Raw genomic sequence first — 17,591 nt, forward strand, 5'->3', positions numbered from 1 at the left:
TACAGCAATGTCGATATTTTCGCGAATGATTCGCTAGAATAAGGCATCTTGTGCTGCTGAATTACGTTTACTCTTAAAAATTATCATCGTTTATTAGTTTATATTAATAATTATCAACAATTGTTTTCTTTTACTTTCATGTTGTCTTGTTCTTTCTTATCCGGCAAAAAAAGGACATTTTTCACGACAGTGCTGCCACCTTTTTGCAAAGGCGGCATGTTTTTATTAATTTCTCAAAACCTTAAACTTTTTTTATCATTAATGAGTTGTATTTTTAACTACAATACTAAGCAGGGGAGAAGGGGGCTCAAATAGTACAAGGGCATCAATAGTATGTGGCCATATCGGCCAAACGGCTCGTTTAAATTGATTACTGAAGGTTCCTTAGGGGTACAAATTCAAGGTTTTATTCGCGGATCAAATTCACGGTGTCTTCCATTCTTATTCCAAGTTCTTCGTAGTGTGACCAACTCGAACCGATCTCCTTTTTCCTAATCTCTCAGCTTTCTCGCCAGAAACTAGCGATGACAAAACTGCACATGCCGCCCGGCAATGCTCGAGGTAGCATGATATGATTCTAGTTGAATCAGCGCTGTAGAATGCAAGATTATTCGGAATATATAAAGGATTAGACAGAGTTAATGAGGTAATGGTAAACGGCAGAGCTTTGTAATTGCCCTTTTAAATGTTGTGTTTTGAGTTTTGATGGTTACGACCCGTACGAGCTCATCCAAACCGGGATGTAACTAAATGATTCGCCCTAATTTCCATTGAGCAGGCGGAGTGCCGTCATCCTTCAGAATCACCAGGTCATTGAGTGGCAGATTTTCTGTGACTTCACACCATTTTGGCCGTTTCTGCAAATGGGCAACTTCTTCCAGAATGCATGGATCTTCCTTTGCTGGTTGAGAAAGGTTTCTTTGAACTTAGTTAATGCGGCTCTGCAGTCTGGTGGTGCGAGCATGGCATCGCCTATTAAAAAATGTCCTGGAGTGAGGTAGCTTAGATCTTCGGGGTCTGCGGTAAGGGGGCACAGTGGCCGCGAATTCAGACATGCTTCTATGCGTATGAGTACCGTCGAAAACTCTTCATAAGTGAGGCAGGAGCTTCCAGCCATTCTAGTCAAATGGTGCTTGATTGATTTAACGTTCGCCTCCCAAAGCCCTCCAAAATTCGGCGATCGGGGCGGGCTAAAGTGCCATTCAATTTGCTTGTCAACTAATCTTGCTGCGGCCGTGTTCTCGTTGTCCCGCTACCTTGAGAGCTCATTCCGTAGTGCCTTGTCCGCGCCCACAAAATTGGTGCCATTGTCGCTATATATGTGACGACATAGTCCGCGTCGTCCCATGAACTGATCCAGTGCCCACAGAAAATGATCCGATGTGAGCCCGGTGACTACCTCCAGGTGGACGCCTTGGACGCCAAACAGATGAATATGGCGATATAACCCTTATACGTTGCTGTTCCTCTCAGTCGGGCAGCCTTTAGCTCAATGGCTCCGGTGTAGTCGATGCCGGTAGCCCAAAAGGGACGACATGGCGGGTTGATTCGATGAGTTGGCAAATTCCCCATGAGTTGCTTGCCAGCTGTTGGGCAAGCACGAAAACATTGCATGCATCCTCGAATCATCCTTCTGGTAGCTACGCGTCCGTTTACAATCCAAAAGCGTAAACGTGTCTGCGCTAATGTTAGCTGAACTCCTCCATGAAGCGTGGCATGATGTGCATCCTTAATGACGAGATCTGTGAATGAGTGTTGTGCTGGTAAGATTATCGGATAATCGATAAATGCGCGTGACTTAAGCGGTCACGGACGCGAAGAACGTTATCTTCGATGAATGGGTTTAGATTTCGTAGTTTGCTTAGCTTCGGAAGTGGTTTAGAAAAACGTATTGCTTTTAGGTCCGCTGTAAACGATTCAGCTTGAACTAATCGAACTATGCATAGGAGGTCGTCATTGAGTTCTTTAATTTTAGATGACCATTCAGTCGATCAGCCTTGTGCCGAGAGTTTATACTAAACCTGAGAATGTAGGCGGTTATGCGAATCAGACGGCTAAAGGTTGAATAGCGGTTGAGAATGCTGTCTTCCTTTACGATGTTGATCTTGTCTGTTTTGGCTTCTAGCATACTTGGGTCGACGATTGGTGGGTTGGAATTGGTAGGCCAATCATTGTCGTTGAGACTCAACCAAGTTGGGCCGTTCCACCACAGGGACGTTGTAGAAAGCTCCTTGGGACTTCTCCCGCGAGTGGCAAGATCGGCAGGATTTTCGTTGGTGCTCACGTGGGTCCATTGGTGTGGGTTTGAGTGTGCACGGATATATGCCACCCTGTTTGTCACAAAAGTTTTCCAACGATTTGGGTTCCCGTTTATCCAATGTAAAACCATTGTTGCATCCGTCCAGTAGAATACCGGAATGGGCTCGTCGGTCCATGTATTATTTTCCAATACCCATCGTACCAACTTAACGGCGAGAACTGCTCCGCTTAATTCGGTTCTTGGAATGGTTAGGGGTTTCGTAGAAGAAACTTTGCTTTTGACTGTATTTTTTTTTTTTGTATAAGCCGAAGTAGGCACATTCTTTATTAACACGCCTCACAAGAAATGGTTCTTGTTTTCATGTTGTCGATAATATAGCAAAGTAAAAATAATCCCGAAATCTGCGGGTAGGTGAGCCATAGTATGGCATAGGTATGTTACATCTGGGTTAATAAGTTACAAAAGACGCCCGTGTCTATCACGGCCGAGGATCCATAGGTCCGCAGTTTTCATCTCAGTAACTGTTGGTACACCTGTGTCTCGAAATAAAACGCTATTTTCAACGTAATGATGCCACTTCACCCCAAGCATCCTCCGTAATGCTTTTGTGATGCAAGTCTAAACCCTTCTTAGCGACGTGTCGCAAGCGGTGCCCCAGCATGTTATTCCCCAATTTAGGGTCGGGAGAACAATGGCTTTAAAGAGCCGCACCTTGGCCTGAAGGGAAAATCCTCTATCTGAGCGAAGTAGCCAGTCCATTTTGTCCAGTTTCGTCCTCGCTGACCCACAGACACGGTCAATCTGACCCTTCCAGCATAGACGGCGGTCTAAGGTAACACCGAGGTATGTTACTCTCTGCTCGTGCTTAAGTCTATCACCATCCAAGTAAAGACTGCGGGATCGGCCAGGTCAAAGGGCAGGCATGTTGCGTTTTATCAACGATTCGCGCAATATTCCAACGAGAGGCCCAACATTCAAACTCGTTCAAAAATGTCTGGACACGCCACGAGGCCGAGGAGGGGGAGCTGCCAGTAGCTAGGAATGCAGTATCATCTGCATAGGTGGCAAGGAGAGTACCACGAACCACTGGGTTTGGGAGATCCGAAGTGTAAATTGTGTACAGAACCGGGCCAAGGACGCTTCCCTGTGGGACACCAGCACGAATTAGACGTAGTCCAGAAAGATGTCCACGAATGTCAACCGCAAACATCATATAGTCCAGAAATGACACAATGAGCTTCCAGAGTCCCTCAGGCAGTAGTGGCATTAATTTATAGAATAGACCTTCATGCCAAACCCTGTCAAAAGCCTGTCTGACATCAAGAAAAACAGTCGAGCAACATTTATGACCTTCTAAGGCATCTAGAATGTGGTTCACGACTCTGTGAACCTGTTCGACAGCGGAGTGGTGACAACGGAAACCAAATTGATGGTTTGGTAGAGCTTCATTAAAGGTGTCAATATCCGTAAGCCTGTTAAGTACGATCCGCTCAAAAATCTTGGAAAACGTGGACAGGACACTTATTGGCCTGTAGGACTCAGGAGCGCACGGGTCTTTGCCCTTTTTGGGGACCATTGTAACTAGAGCACTTTTCCAAGGTGATGGAAAATGGCCAAGGTTCAGTGACGCATTAAAAAGAAGGCAGAGCTGTGCAATGACAGAGTTGGGAAGTGACTTCGCAACTTTACCATAGACCTTATCCATACCAGGAGCTTTTGTTGTTTCACGGACCTCTTCCTCATCCACTGGTCGCACAACAACAGGAGGACCGAAAGAGAGTCCAAACCTAGAAATGTGGCTCGAACTTCCTGGTCAGTTGAGAAATCGAACGGAGTAAATCGGTTTTCCAGATCATCTGCAAATACATCTGCTATTTCAGAATCATTGTGAGCCCAAGTGCCATCGCTTCGTTTAAGAGAAAACCTGTGAAGAGGTTGTCTTTTCAGATTTCGTGTGCATTTCCATAATGCAAACTCATGATCCTGGTTGGGATCAATGGCACTGAGATGATTCAAGAAAAATTCAGATTTTGCCAATCGAAGGACTTTTCTAAGTTCTGACACGGCAGCCCTCAAAGCCAGGGTATGCCTTGTCCTCATCCAAACGCGGCGAAGTGTACGACCTTGTCTGGCCAAGACTGCAATTTCAGGTTTCGAAGAAGCCCATGCTGGCGGCGGTATACGTACACTTCTAGCAGGAGGGGCGGCTTGATGGATCCTGTCTACCAAAACCTGAGCAAACGAATCAACGTCATTCGCAGTGACAAGCGGAGGGTTTTCTTCAGTCAAAGCAGTGAGCCTGGCACTGAAACTTCTAATATCCGAGCCCCGAGGTAGAAGCCTAGTTTTGGTGATGACCTGATAGGCAGCCACAGAGAAATATATCAGGAGCGGGATATGATCAGAATAAAGGCCCGAACATTCAGAGATGGAAAGGTGGCTGCACGGGATACCTCTATACACTGCAAAATCAATGGCAGTCGGAAGATGATTATTAATCCAGGGAAAATGCGTGGGTCCCCCCGTCGCCAGAATCTGCATGGTTGAGCTAGAGACAACAGACATCAGAGTGTTTCCACGAGGGCAGGACCGTCTGCAACCCCAGAAGCTATGGTGTGCATTCCAATCACCTCCAATAATAAAGCGGCTACCCACAGAGCCGAAAAGGCGCAGAAATTCCGCAGCTGGACACAAGTGACGATGACCAGGAGGACAGTAGACAGCGCTAAACGAAATTCTTCCAAACGACGTGACCAAACTTATGGCAATTGCTTGCAGATGAGGCTCAGTTATTGTGGTGCTCAGGTGATAGTCCAGGGACGATTAAATAGTGATAGCAGCACCATCACGATTTCTATTATCGGGGTGGTTGGCGCAGTGCACAGCATATCCATGGATTCGAAAGAATGAACGGCTGGTAAAATGAGTCCCTGAGATTAACAAAATATCAATGTTACGTTCCTGGAGGAAGTGCTCCACCTCCAAGGATTTGCTAACTAAATTGTTAGCGTTCCATATTATTATATTTAATCCGTAGTTAGTCATTGCGGCGCGTTGACTCAATGGCGTGCTTGGACATCACGCTCTGTAGCATTTGCAGCGTCGTCGTCATGACTGACATCATTTGATCAAAACGTTCCAGTAGTTTTTCAATTGCCGCCGCTTGGGCATTTACAGCAGCCTCTTGCTGCTTTTGTAAGTTATTAATAAATTCCAAGAGTCTGTCCTGAGCAGGTTGTTCTACCACAGAGGCCTTAGTAGCATTTTCAAAATTAGGCTGACTTAGCGGACGCAATGAATTTTTAAATGAATTTGATGACGTCAATGGCTGACTTGAGAAAACAGGAGGACGTGAAGGGAACCAAGCATTCTGTCTTGGGATCGGAGCAGCAACCGTTTGCTTTTGAGACGTTCTGGAGTGCTATTAGATTTGCGTTTCTCACACTGTTCTAGATAGGCAGGACAACTGCGGGAGGAAGCACTATGTTTTGAGCCACTTAAACTGATCCTCTTTCAGTGCTGGGCACTTATCCTTCTCCTTGGTGTCATGGTCTCCAGCGCACCTAGCACATTTAGGTGAAAACATGCAAACACACATGCCTTTAAACATGCACTTTACAAAGTTTGCAACGCAATTGAACACCCTAAATGTGAATTAGTTTGCTGTACACGTAAGTAGACTGCTGCTGCGTAGGCTACGGATGAGCCGTCACAAAAGGCGTGGATTTGATAACGCTCGCCAGAGTCGGAGGAGAGTCCGGTCCAGCGTGATATAGTAATGGTGTTGATGTCATCTAAAGAATTGAGAAACTGCGTCCAACGTGCCGCGAGATGAGAAGGAACTGGGTCATCCCATTGCAATCCGGTGATGGTTCCATCACACTGTGTGATCGTTGACACCATTATTTCCTTTAATATAATTTTAGCCGATATGATAATCGGGGTAATCAGGCCGAGCGGGTCGAATAATCGTGAGATATTAGATAGGATTAGTCTTTTCGTATTGATGATCGGAGGTTTGTGAAGGATTTTGTATTTGAACACATCTAAACTTGGTATCCAGAACATTCCCAATGTCTTGACCTGGTCCTCACTGTCCCATTGTAGCAGAGTACTGCTGCATCTGTGCTCGACGGGAATATCTGCCAACAATGATGGACTGTTGCTCGCCCACTTCCTTAACTCCATGCATGCATTTTGGAGGGCTCCAGATACTTGCTCCATTTTGTCCTGTGCTGCCTCAACTGTATAGTCGCCGGTAAGCATGTCATCGATGTACATCGCGTGCTTCAGGACATGTCTCGCTCTCAGATATCTGCTATTTTCGTCTTCGCCAATTTGATGCAGCACTCGAATCGCGGTAAACGGGGCGGATGCTGTGCCGAAAGTTACCGTTGTGAGACAATATTCGTTGATTTCACCGTCGGCTGCCCTCCAAAGGATCCGTTGGTACTGATAGTCGTTGTGATGTACGTTTCTGCATCGATACATCTTCTGGATGTCTGCTGTGAATGCGTACGGGTATTTCCTCCAATTCATAATGACTGCAACCAAGTTATTTTGCAATGCTCGTCCCACACACAGAATGTTGTTTAGTGACCGACCATTGGAAGTCTTGGCGGATGCGTCGAACACGATCCTATGTTTGGTGGATAGGCTTTCTTTCTTTATAACCGCGTGATGTGGAAGCACACAAGAAGATACCGATATGTTGCTAGCGCTAACTTGGGTGTTCTGTCGCTCGGTACTCGCTTCGCGTTATCTGGCCTAATTCAAAATATTCTTTAATTCCGTTTCCATAACGGATCCATTCATCTGGTGATCGTTTAAGGCGGCGTTCCAGTTCTCCAACTCCTGCAATCGTGGTGCGCGTGGAAACCTTCTAAAGACGTAGTGATTGGACTGTATGTTCCGAGACTGGGGTTGCTTCGGATCCATGATCCAGTAAGGCGTTTATCGTGGCTTCTTGTCCGGTTTTTGGATTGATAATATGGACTCGGGCGGTCGCTAGTAAAATGCTCCGTATTGCGTTAGAAAATTGCGTCAAAATTGGATGGCGTTCTAACTGGGAAAGTTTTGGAACGGCAAAACCTTACGGAACTATCCGTTCAACGGATGGTAGATGGTGAATGGAGCTCTGTGGAAAGACCCTATAAAAAAAAACCGTTGGCAAACCGTCCAACCTGACAGAAGTACCAACAACTCGAATTTTAAAATACCAAATGTCGGAGTCGTTATCGAAATGTTGTGTTAACAAATTATTTATTCAAAGGTAGGGGAGAGTCAGTCCACATTCACAGGCACTGTGAATGTTTTAAGCCCCAGAAAAAAGTTGAAAATTTTACTATTACGAAATTTGCTCACTTTTCAAAAGGGTGCTAAATGGGTTAAGAACATTGTTGTGTCATTAAAACGGAATTGAAGTGCTCTTTCTATAGGTGCCAAAATGTTTCTATTATAAGTTCAAAATATGAGAAGATTTAACTTTAAAATCTGTCAAAATAATTATGCCGACTAGTGCACTTTTTAAACTGGTCTAGCCCCAATACTGGGGTAATAACAGTACGAAACTTACTTTCGCTGTTAACGGTATAGGGTAAAAGAGATAATTTTCATAACATTTTATTGGACTCTTTAGACCCTAATCCTTTGAACTAAAAGTACATTTGTTGTGTGTTTTTTTCCTTACCTCTCTTTTGCTGTTAAAAAGGCGGTTATAGCTCTTTGACGCGGAGGTGCATCTTTTTGTAAGTTTGTTTTTTTTCATTCTTGATTTCTAGAATTCCATTATTCCTTAAAAATTTTGCGTTGTCAAATTTTTGTTTTGCCATTTTGCTCAGTTTGACTGCAATCTGGCTCATCAAACTCTCGCCTACAAAATCGATCATTAGCGCAACCAATACTGCGACTTTGACTAATAGTTCTACTAACCTTCAGAAGTCATAAGAAATAAAATAAAGACCATGTGTTATCATATAGAACCAAATACTATTTCCACCCCAGAAGAAATGTTTGAAGTTTTGCTAAATACCACGAAGATTAAAGACCAACAAAATATTTAGTAAGAGAAACGCGTTGGGCATAAAATTTCTTTCTTTCAGAACTGACAAGCGGACAAACTGACAATCTGACAAACAGAATTAAGTTTTCATTTTGACTAGGCCCCTGCAAATTTGTTTTCGGTATAACTTTTGAACGGAGCGTCCGATTGACCCCTCATATTAAGAGCATTTTCAGTAGGAATATAACTAACGTAGTCCGGGGGGCCGATTATCCCCACCGGCCCCAACAGATCCAAATTTCTAAATATTCACTTTTACACTTTCACCGCTTTCTTTCCCACTTTGAAAATACGGTAAAAGAAAACTACTTGCCGGAATTCTTTAAAACTCTGGCATAAATTAGTTTAATGTATTATGAAAAGGAATTCAAACTTATATTTGTCATTTTCTTAAAAAACAAGAAAGGAAGCTACCTTCGGCCAGCCGAAGCTTATATAACATTGCAGATAAAGTAAATACCTATAGTTTAATGCTCACTCGGTGCAGTTCCAGGGATTACAGATTCAGCGTGTTTATTTAAATTTTGTTTTTAAGTTGTCAAAAATCAAAACGCCTACTTCCTACAAAGTTACAATGAATTTTCTTATATTTGTTGGAATATTCCTATGGGAGCCTTAAGATATAGTGGTCCGATCCGGCTCGCTCCGACATATGTACTACCTGCAATAGAAAGAAGACTTTCGGGAAAGTTTCATCGCGATAGCTTTAAAACTGAGAGACTAGTTCCCATAGAAACGGACAGAAGGACAGACGGACAGAAGGACAGACAGACATGGCTAGATAGACTCGGCTATTGGTGCTGATCAAGAATATTTATACTTTATGTGTTCGGAAACGTCTCCTCCATTGCGTTGCAAACATCTGACTGAAATTATAATACCCTCTGCAAGGGTATAAAAATTGTATTTTTGGTCAAAAATTGGATCGGCATGCCCAGTGTGCAATTTCAAATTCCTGAAAATCGTCTCATTCTGTTCAGGACACTGTATTGGACATTGGTTGCTCGCGAGATTTTTTTGAAATATTTCTTTTCTGAAGGGAAATTTTATGCCCAACGCGTTTCTCTTACTAAATATTTTGTTGGTCTTTAATCTTCGTGGTATTTAGCAAAACTTCAAACATTTCTTCTGGGGTGGAAATAGTATTTGGTTCTATATGATAACACATGGTCTTTATTTTATTTCTTATGACTTCTGAAGGTTAGTAGAACTATTAGTCAAAGTCGCAGTATTGGTTGCGCTAATGATCGATTTTGTAGGCGAGAGTTTGATGAGCCAGATTGCAGTCAAACTGAGCAAAATGGCAAAACAAAAATTTGACAACGCAAAATTTTTAAGGAATAATGGAATTCTAGAAATCAAGAATGAAAAAAAACAAACTTACAAAAAGATGCACCTCCGCGTCAAAGAGCTATAACCGCCTTTTTAACAGCAAAAGAGAGGTAAGGAAAAAAACACACAACAAATGTACTTTTAGTTCAAAGGATTAGGGTCTAAAGAGTCCAATAAAATGTTATGAAAATTATCTCTTTTACCCTATACCGTTAACAGCGAAAGTAAGTTTCGTACTGTTATTACCCCAGTATTGGGGCTAGACCAGTTTAAAAAGTGCACTAGTCGACATAATTATTTTGACAGATTTTAAAGTTAAATCTTCTCATATTTTGAACTTATAATAGAAACATTTTGGCACCTATAGAAAGAGCACTTCAATTCCGTTTTAATGACACAACAATGTTCTTAACCCATTTAGCACCCTTTTGAAAAGTGAGCAAATTTCGTAATAGTAAAATTTTCAACTTTTTTCTGGGGCTTAAAACATTCACAGTGCCTGTGAATGTGGACTGACTCTCCCCTACCTTTGAATAAATAATTTGTTAACACAACATTTCGATAACGACTCCGACATTTGGTATTTTAAAATTCGAGTTGTTGGTACTTCTGTCAGGTTGGACGGTTTGCCAACGGTTTTTTTTATAGGGTCTTTCCACAGAGGTCCATTCACCATCTACCATCCGTTGAACGGATAGTTCCGTAAGGTTTTGCCGTTCCAAAACTTTCCCAGTTAGAACGCCATCCAATTTTGACGGTCTCTTTTATACGATAGTTAGGCGATGTTTTCTCAGTGCAACTCTGAATTCTTCCTCTTGACTGTGAAAATTGGAACGATGACTGCGGGAACAAATCAAATCGATGGCGAGAAAAAATTCAAATAATACTTCAGCTCTTTGTTCTTTGGGTTTTTTTTAATTTTTTGTATTTTTTTATGGGCGGAAAAGCATTTGCAAACAGGTTGCTATGAGTGGGTTAAAATTTAAGCTGTTCTGCGTACGAAAACATCAATGCTTGCAGCAAAGTGTCAAAATATGTTCTGCACTTCGTAAATATAACTAATATTAATTAAAAGTGTACTTTGTATTCCTATAAAGTTCCAAAGTTGCTATAAATTACCAAAAACAGCATAAATTTGGTTTTGTTACAAATTTTTCATATTAATATTTTCTAGGCAGAGGCGTAGTAAGAGCGGAGTGTGGGGTACGGGAGGTTAGGATCCCCCGCCAGCCAGCAATATGTATGCATACTCGTTGTAGGATAGGTTATAAACGTTCAGATATGTTTTTAAACTACTGCAACTGCTCTTCAGTCAGCTGTTATTGGATGATAGATGGTGGATGGAGTTCTGTGGGTACACGAGTTTCACATTCGTCAAAAATCCCAACCGTTTCAAACGGATGGAGCCCGTCAAAGTCCGTCAAAATTGGATGGCGAACTAACTTAGAAATTTTCAAAACGGCAAAACCTTACGGACCATCCGTTCAACGGACGGTGGATGATGGATGGAACTCTGTGGGAAGACCCTATTAACCGTACCATATTAGTTAAAATAATTTCCTTTCCACTGATGTACCGTGCATGTTGGTACAACGTCTGGGCAAGTCTAATTAATCTGAATATTTTCCCATATGGTTAGTGTTATGAATACATTTTTTACATGGTGGCCTTTGTCTTGGATCTTAGTGGTTCAAATTTGAATTTGGCGGCACTTCTTTTAACTTTTTATCTTCTCCCACTGTAAAGCGATTTTTGCAAGAACTGACGGCTTTATCTTTATGATTTGTTTTCTGAACTAGCGTTAAGCAATGCCCAATCTGCCAATATACCGTGCATGTTGGTACAACGTCTGAGATTGGAGCCCTTTGCACTTTAATATTTGCCTTCCTTTTTCGTATGGGGAAAATCCGAGGTGCATTCACTGTTAGGTGACTTTCTCAAAAACTGACGGCTTTAGCTTAATGATTTAAAATTGGCCCCATGTTCCAAATTTCACCGTTCCACAATCGCCGCTAAGTCATCGACGCTAATTTTACGCACATGGAAATTTGGTTGGAATGGTTTTCTGAGAAACCCCCGTTGGAGACCGTTTTCCTAGCCACATTCCTGAGTATTGCAATAAAATATATATACATAAACCAGGGCTGTGAACCAATATTATTTTTGCATGGGTTCGGTTCGGGGTTCAAACCTAATCGTCAGATAATGTTCCGGTTTGCGAACCGGTTCAATGATGAGCCGCAGCAGGGTTCAGGTTCGAACCAGGGTTCAAAAAAATAAATTTTTTTTATGAAATAATAAAGTCAACATTTATTTCCATGTATTTTCATTGAAATATGTACCATAACATTAAGACTTATAAGTAAAGTTACTAGATTTATGATTTATAAAGTGTTTACCGGTTAAGGCAAAGAGTATACTCTTTGCTTTAATCATGTAATTTTAATGTGGGCATACTGCGAAAAGTTTTGGAAGATGATAGTTATATATTATTAGATTGTTTGAGTTAGATGCCGTCATTGCATAGCCACAAAAATTGGCGCATTTTTATTTCCCTTAGTAAATAAACTCTATGTTAATATAATCAGAAAACCCCCCACACTGTTGAATAAAAAAACACGAACACACAAAATAAATTTTTCGTGAACCGAACCGAATATCAAAAAAAAGTTCCAGTTCGGTTCCGGTTCAATTATAAAAAAATTCGGCGCTCCGGTTTACGGTTCGGTTCGATTTCTAAAAAAAGTGAACCACTCCGAACCGGAGTGGTTCAGCGCCGGAGTGGTTCACAGCCCTGACATAAACTTTTTTAATTTTAGGACGCATCACCAATTACAAATAAAAAAAAGAGAGAACGCTATAGTCGGGTGCTTCGCCTATCAGATACCTGTTACTCAGCTAAAGGGAGTGCGAGAAAGATGGGGATATAAAACTTTTATCTGGCATAACTTTTTAACGGATAGTCCGATTTGAAAAATTAATTTACATTTCGATAGGTATAAATAAACACAACAAAATTATACCTCTCCGAAGTCTTTTACGATGTGGGCGCCAAACACCTTTTAAAGTCGTCTAAGACGATTGTGGTCATAAGAGGGGGCGTGGTTCTCGGCTAAAACCAACAGGCGCTGCGTAGGAACCCCAAGAATACTTTCTAGCTTTTGTAGTTTCCGAGATTTCAGCGTTCATACATATGGATATGTCTGGATCGACTCGGCTAGTGATCATGATCAAGAATATATATACTTTAAAGGGTCGAAAACGCTTCCCTCTATCTGTTACATACATTTGCACGAATTCAATATTTCCTTTTAGTCTTCGAGTAACTGATATAAAAAGGGAAAGCACTGACAGCTCAAGGCGTTGCCAGACCTTAGTGCGATAGTTTCTATCGATATGGATCGGAGGGATCACGATATCGGTGAAATTCTTCTATTAAACTATGCAACATCTAAAATTTACCAAGTTAAACCATGTTTTCCAAAAAGTTCCTTGATGCAAGGATTCTTAGCACAAGGACCTCAAAGTTCGAAAAATGCTGAGATTAGCCAAAAAACAGTGAACTTAAGCATTTTTTATTTTTCCCCGCCATCGATTTGATTTGTTCTCGCAGTTATTGACGGACAGACGGAGAGACGGATATTGCTATATCGACTCGGCTAGTTACCCTGATCATGAATATATATTGGGTCGGAAATGCTTTCTTCTATTCTCTATTCTTCTGATTCTCTCTTTTCAAGGATCTTCTACAAAGGTTGTTTGAAAAAAGAAAGTCCTGACAACCTAATTTCCTAACTACAAACTAATTTTAAGCGAACGAAGTCGCTCCAGATAAAGCTAGTTATATTAAATGTTAGGACATGAATTTATGTTTCCTTTTGATTTAAGTATTTATACCCGTTACTCGTAGAGTAAAAGGCTATATTGTATTCGTGCAAAAGTATGTAACAGGAGAAGGAAGCATTTCCGACCCCATAAAGTATATATATTCTTGATCAGGATCACTAGCCGAGTCGATCTAGCCATGTCCGTTTGTCCGTCTGTCTGTCTATCTGTCTGTCTGACTATCTGTCTGTCTGTCTGTCTGTCTGTATGAACGCTGAGATCTCGGAAACTACAAAAACTAGAAGGTTGACATTTCCCACACATATTCTTGGGCTTGCTACGCAATGCCCACAATCGCCCACTTACGTTTTTAAAATGTGTCTGGCGCCCACACCTTTAAAGGTTTCTGAGAAGTATAAATGCAATTTTGTTGTGTATATTTATACCTATCGAAATTTAGAAGACATTTTTCAAATCGGACCATTCATTAAAAGTTAGCGGCTGTCCATATATTACGTAATCACGTTTTTGGTAATTTTTGACCCCTTCCCCCCCCCCTGGTGATCAAACGTAATCATTCAATAAACCACCCCCCCCCCCAATGATTACGTAATCCCAAGAATAAATTTTTTTGTTTTAATCTGTGGATTCAAACGGAGATGCAACCCAATCTTAGATATTGTTTATAAATGGAGTTTGGTATGACACATTCGGTTCGTCTACGCTGAAATTATCTCCAACATACTCTTCGTCAAGCCATTCCAGGTCTTCGCGTCCTTCGTGTGATTGAACCACTAAACATTTTCTTTTTCGCCGCCCAGCCACTAAAAAAAATTTTTCTCTGCTTTCCTATCTAAGTTTGTTGATATAATTAAAGGAAAAAAGTTTTTAAATAAATTCTTTAAATAAAAAAATGTATATAAAATGATTACGTAATCATTGTGCAAGACCCCCCCCCCCTCCCCATGTAATCAAACATAATCATTTCAATGGCCCTTTCCCCCCCCCCCCCTAGGTGATTACGTAATATATGGACAGCCCCTTATGCGCAATCAAAAAAATGTTATATATCCATCTTCCTCGCACTCCCTTTAGCTGAGTGACGGGTATTTGATAGTCGGGACACCAACCCGACTATACATTCTCTCTTGTTTTAATTTGGTTTGCTATTTCTTAAATACATACATATGGGACGCTCCATATCAACCCGGCCACCCCCCTTTTTTTTAATTTTCTATGTGGACAGTACCACATTGATTGCAAAGCCCCTTGCTTCCAATATTTTACCTCATACCCATTTTTTCAATGTTACCACTCTTTCGCCGTATAATCGCGTTAAAAAGAAAACACAAAATCATTTTTATCCTGCGAACGGAAGAAACAATTGGCATGGTTCAAAATCAGAAAAACCTGTCTTTCCATAGCCAATTACGAGAAAAAAAATAGAAATAGAAATAGAACGCGATAGCGTTTTTAAAGTCTAAAAGTAGGATTTCGTATAAAGGGCCAGTCTGCAAAAATACCATTATATTTTTCTCAAAAGGCCCGAGTTTTAACGGATTTTATGCCACTGGTTTCAAAGTGGGATCTCTCTTGAGGAATTAGCTATTAATTCTTTTGTACGTTTTTGTAGTAGTTAACTGTCAGAATAAGCTAATAAGTAATATAAAATAATCGTATATGCTTTGGAAAAAATTAACAAATCAATGAAAAGAATTCATAGCTAATTCCTCAAGAGAGATCCCACTTTGAAACCAGTGGCATAAAATCCGTTAAAACTCGGGCCTTTTGAGAAAAATATAATGGTATTTTTGCAGACTGGCCCTTTAGACGAAATCCTACTTTTAGACTTTAAAATCGCTATCGTTTAGTCATCTACGGTCTAATAAAATCCATTATTTTTCTCGTAATCGGCCATCGAAAGACAGATTTTTCTGCTTTTGAACTATGCCGATTGTGCCTTTCGTAAGCAGGTTAAAAATGATTTTGTGTTTTCTTTTCAGCGCGAATATACGGCGAACAGTGGTAACATTGAAAAAATGGGTATGAGGTAAAATATTGGAAGCAAGGGGCTTTGCAATCAATGTGGTACTGTCCACATACAAAAAAAATCAAAAAAGGGGGTGGCCGGGTTGATATGGAACGTCCCATATATCTGTTGAAACAAAATAAAAATAAAATATAACTATTGAAATTTAATCATTACCAAATACAATTTGAAGAGGCGCCTAGTAGCTTTGCAGTTACTACACGACGACTCCCTAAAATGTTTTCTTGCTGCTGCTTTGAAGAAGAAGAAGCATATTGCTTCGACAGTAGGCAGCTCTCGTATTTTGCTTTTGCTTCGACTGCGAATGCCGACTTTTTTAGAAGCAGCAGCAAAAGCAGGCTTAATGAAAATTCAGACAGTTTTTTAAGCACTGCACAAACAGCAAGCAAATTAACTGGCGCCAATTTTAAAACATTACAAAATGTTCAGCCGACCTGGGTCGGCGATATGTATTGACCCACTTCCAATCTGAAAACTTCGGCAACACTACAAAAGAATAATATTTTTCGACTAGTGAAACTCTTAGCCCAACTGAGTACTTGACTTTATTCTTTGCGCCGCCGCTAAAGGCGTTTATCGGAATTCACCCGCTAAATCTGTTATATTTTTGGTATTTCCAATTTCATCTGAGTACCACGGTGAAAAAAGGATCCAGCTAAATGCGTTACCTGTATATAACCTCTTAAAGAATAACTGATTCTGGTTGAGTTAAATAAAAATTTATTAATAAATTGCCAATATAAATGAAATACAAATCACTGTGGACGGCAGTCCGTAGTGACGAAGCGCACCAGGAAAGTATGCGAAGGCGACTACTATATATACAGGATGAAATGAAAATCTGCTTTGATGGTCCGATCGTAATGAGTAATTGCGGATGAACTCCGAGGTACAGACGTGTGCTTTAAGCCTAGTACTCAGTTCGGCTAAGAGTTTTACGAAGTTTTCGGAGTTCATCCGCAATGCATGTAGCATGGACTTACTCTCAATCAGCTGGGTTTGTTGACAAACAACAAACATCAACTGGCGCCAATTTTTAAAATATTACAAAATGTTGAGCCGATCTGGGTTGCAAGTCTTAAACTTGCTGTTGGCATGGCGATATGTATTGCCGCAACTCCTTTGTGGTATTTTACTTACTATTTCATTATCTCAACTGAGTACCGAGGTGGGAAAAAGTCGCCGGCTAAAGACGTTAGCTACCTATTTGCCTCCTCGCTCACTCCTATGCTTAGCTAGCAGTTTTCGTCGTACTGAGTACTAGGCTTTACCTCTTTTAAAAGGTATTTTGAAATACTTTAACGCCTGTTTAGCTTAATTCGTTACAATACAATAGTTTAAAAATTATGGTTGAACAATTTAAATTTAAATGTATATATTAGCTTCTATGAGGGCAAAAGTAAACAAACAAAAACTTCTGATATCAAATAAAAACACCTCTTTGGGCCATTTTCTCGTCCGTCCTGCAAAGTAAAATTTAGCTAATGGAAGGATAAATTTATCCCGGTGGCAAATCGGTTTTCGTTTTCTCGTCCGTCATTTAAAACTCCAAATAAAAGTCGCACTAATTTGAGACTAGGTGGCACAACAGAAGAGTTAACTAATTGTCAAAAATGAATCAAAAAACTATCGAAAAATACCATAAAACAGTCATACTAACAGCTAAAGATATAAACAAAAATTTAAACTAATAAAAAACAATGTCGACAGAAAGAAAGTTTCGCGGTAAAAATTATACCGATGAACAGGAGACAATTCTTGTAGAACCGGTGCCTTCGGAATCGCCCCCGGGAGATTGAATTCTTGCATGCGTGCAATCTATGGCTCCAATGACTTTCGGAAACTTGGCTATTGAAGATCTTAAACACGCAGGTACTTAATAAATTGTTTTGAAAACGACGTTGTAGCAAAAGAAACTTCCTTAACAATTGCCAACAGTTATAAGAAAACTGCCACTTGCGTAGAATCTAAGTGTTATTAGAAAATTGACCCATGACTATATTGTCGTTTCCCTGCAATAATGGTTTTTGACTATATGGAATTAGTAAAATCAAATGAATGCA

The 17,591-nt window shown here is 40.7% G+C and overlaps 2 protein-coding genes across 2 annotated transcripts; both read right to left on the minus strand.

Annotated features, from left to right (window-relative positions):
- Nucleotides 1-1,395: 1,395 nt before the first annotated feature.
- On the minus strand, nt 1,396-2,435 carry LOC138914868 (uncharacterized). Its single transcript, XM_070219565.1, has 2 exons — nt 2,285-2,435; nt 1,396-1,742 (listed from the first exon to the last, which is right to left on the minus strand). Exons 1-2 carry the CDS (start codon nt 2,433-2,435, stop codon nt 1,396-1,398), a joined length of 498 nt encoding a protein of 165 aa, XP_070075666.1.
- Nucleotides 2,436-5,297: 2,862 nt separating this feature from the next.
- LOC123002798 (uncharacterized) lies at nt 5,298-6,751 on the minus strand. The gene is made up of 2 exons (XM_044393423.1): nt 5,930-6,751; nt 5,298-5,513 (listed from the first exon to the last, which is right to left on the minus strand). The coding sequence occupies exons 1-2, from the start codon at nt 6,749-6,751 to the stop codon at nt 5,298-5,300; spliced, it is 1,038 nt and encodes a 345-aa protein (XP_044249358.1).
- Nucleotides 6,752-17,591: the final 10,840 nt, after the last annotated feature.

This window comes from Drosophila takahashii, chromosome 2L (assembly GCF_030179915.1).
Source record: "Drosophila takahashii strain IR98-3 E-12201 chromosome 2L, DtakHiC1v2, whole genome shotgun sequence".
Classification (NCBI taxonomy): domain Eukaryota; kingdom Metazoa; phylum Arthropoda; class Insecta; order Diptera; family Drosophilidae; genus Drosophila; species Drosophila takahashii.

What these genes read in the sequence shown, in the direction of transcription:
- LOC138914868 (XM_070219565.1), bottom strand. Translation starts at nt 2,435, where the DNA reads ATGGACCGACGAGCCCATTCCGGTATTCTACTGGACGGATGCAACAAT. An exon ending in ACCCACACCAATGGACCCAC is followed by an intron (nt 1,743 to 2,284) that starts GTGAGCACCAAC and finishes ACTCATTCACAG; the next exon opens with ATCTCGTCATTAAGGATGCA.
- LOC123002798 (XM_044393423.1), bottom strand. Translation starts at nt 6,751, where the DNA reads ATGTATCGATGCAGAAACGTACATCACAACGACTATCAGTACCAACGG. An exon ending in CAGCAGCAGTCTACTTACGT is followed by an intron (nt 5,514 to 5,929) that starts GTACAGCAAACT and finishes AATGCTACTAAG; the next exon opens with GCCTCTGTGGTAGAACAACC.